We start from the raw sequence: 1,458 nt of genomic DNA, 5'->3' as shown, positions 1-1,458 counted from the left end.
GAGGCGGGGGGTGGGGGCTGCCAGGTCCCAGATGGAGAGGGTGCTGGCCTCCCCCCCCACGATCAGGCTCCGGCCGTCAGGGAGCAGCTTACAGGAGCGGATGTAGTTGTCACGGTTCTGGGGTGCAGCAGGGAAGACCCCATTAACCCCTTCCCCCCCAGCCTTTCTGCACACATCCCAGGCTGCCTGGTCACCCCAGGGCCAGCAGCTCGTCCCAAGGGCAGGAACAGCAGCAGCGGGGCAGACCCACAGCCACCCTCCTAGGACAGCAGAGCTGGGGCAGGGGCAGCTGTGCAGCCCACTCCATCCCATGCCCAGAGCCGTCGCTCTGGCCAGCCCCCAGAGGAGCCCCTCAGTTTGTTACTGCACTGAACAGTTACTGAACAGCCTCGGGGACACCCTGACACCACCGTGTCCCTGCCAGCAGCTACACAACACACACAGGCAGTCCTGGAGGAGATAAGGGGCAGCTGGGGAGGCAGCTCCAACGGGGCTGCAACAGCCCACAGCTCTGAGCACGAAAACACCATTTTCCCCGCTGCTCCTGAATTTCTGATGCAGCTTGAAATTATCATGACTCAGTCATTTCCTTGTTTATGCATCTGTACCTTCAAGGTCAGCACTGTCCAGGAATAATATTTGTCAGGCTGCCCATGCTGCAAGGCCAGCAAGTCGAGGAGAAGAATTGGGTTTGGGCTGTTCAAAGCAGGCATTGGGACTCCGATTCCAGCAGCCCATTTGAAAAAACCCTCAAAGAACACAGGTTAAAAATACTCTCAGGTGATGGCTGTGCCTCCAGCTTGGCTCTGGTGAGCTGCTGTGGACTGACAGTCCATTTCATTTATTTTTAAAAGAAATGGGAGTTCTCCCTCCAGCCAGACTCACACAAGCAAAAGCAGAAACAAGGACAAAGCTGAATCCAAGTGATACTTCAGCCCATGCGACTCTGGCCCGTACAAAGTATCTGGCTGGGGGGGGGTGACACCGGCAAACGTTTGTCTTGGGGCAGGCGCTGTCAGACGAAGCAGTGCCCAGGGGAGCGCGTGGGTGTAAAAGCCCCCCAATGGCTTGGGACGCTCGGAACAAACGGGGTGGTGCAGGGGAGCACGCTGGCAGCGGGGAGCCACCATCCCTCCCCAGCAGCGCCACACAATCCCCACTTAGAAACGCACAGCGAGACTCTCCTTCGAACGCATCATCGTTTTCAGATGCCCCTTGCATCCCTGAGGGGGACCCCAGACCTCACCTGCAGCAGAGCCGTGCCAGAGCACCCCTCCTTACCAGGCAGTCGAGCTGAGCCACGGCCGTCTTGGCGCCCGGCTGCCCCACGTCCCACACCTTCACACAGCCCTTGCCCCCGGTGTAGACGTGCTGTGTGGAGCTGCTGATGGTGACAGCGCAGACCACCTCGCCGTGGGTCAGGGTGTGGAGCTGCCGCGCGTGGCGGGGGGTGCTGGA

At 59.9% G+C, this 1,458-nt stretch overlaps 1 protein-coding gene across 1 annotated transcript in view; it reads right to left on the bottom strand.

The window, feature by feature from the left end:
• TLE2 (transducin-like enhancer of split 2) overlaps window positions 1-1,458 on the bottom strand; it is a gene marked incomplete at its 5' end in the record, with an annotated part of 5,897 nt that overhangs the window by 1,747 nt on the left and 2,692 nt on the right. Inside the window, 2 exons of the mRNA XM_010292749.1 lie at window positions 2-117; window positions 1,282-1,453. Coding sequence (XP_010291051.1) covers window positions 2-117; window positions 1,282-1,453 — 288 coding nt within the window. The remainder of the gene's footprint in view (window position 1; window positions 118-1,281; window positions 1,454-1,458) is intronic.

Source organism: Phaethon lepturus, unplaced genomic scaffold (genome assembly GCF_000687285.1).
Source record: "Phaethon lepturus isolate BGI_N335 unplaced genomic scaffold, ASM68728v1 scaffold30178, whole genome shotgun sequence".
Lineage (NCBI taxonomy): Eukaryota > Metazoa > Chordata > Aves > Phaethontiformes > Phaethontidae > Phaethon > Phaethon lepturus.
This window is presented reverse-complemented; position numbering and strand designations above follow the sequence as displayed.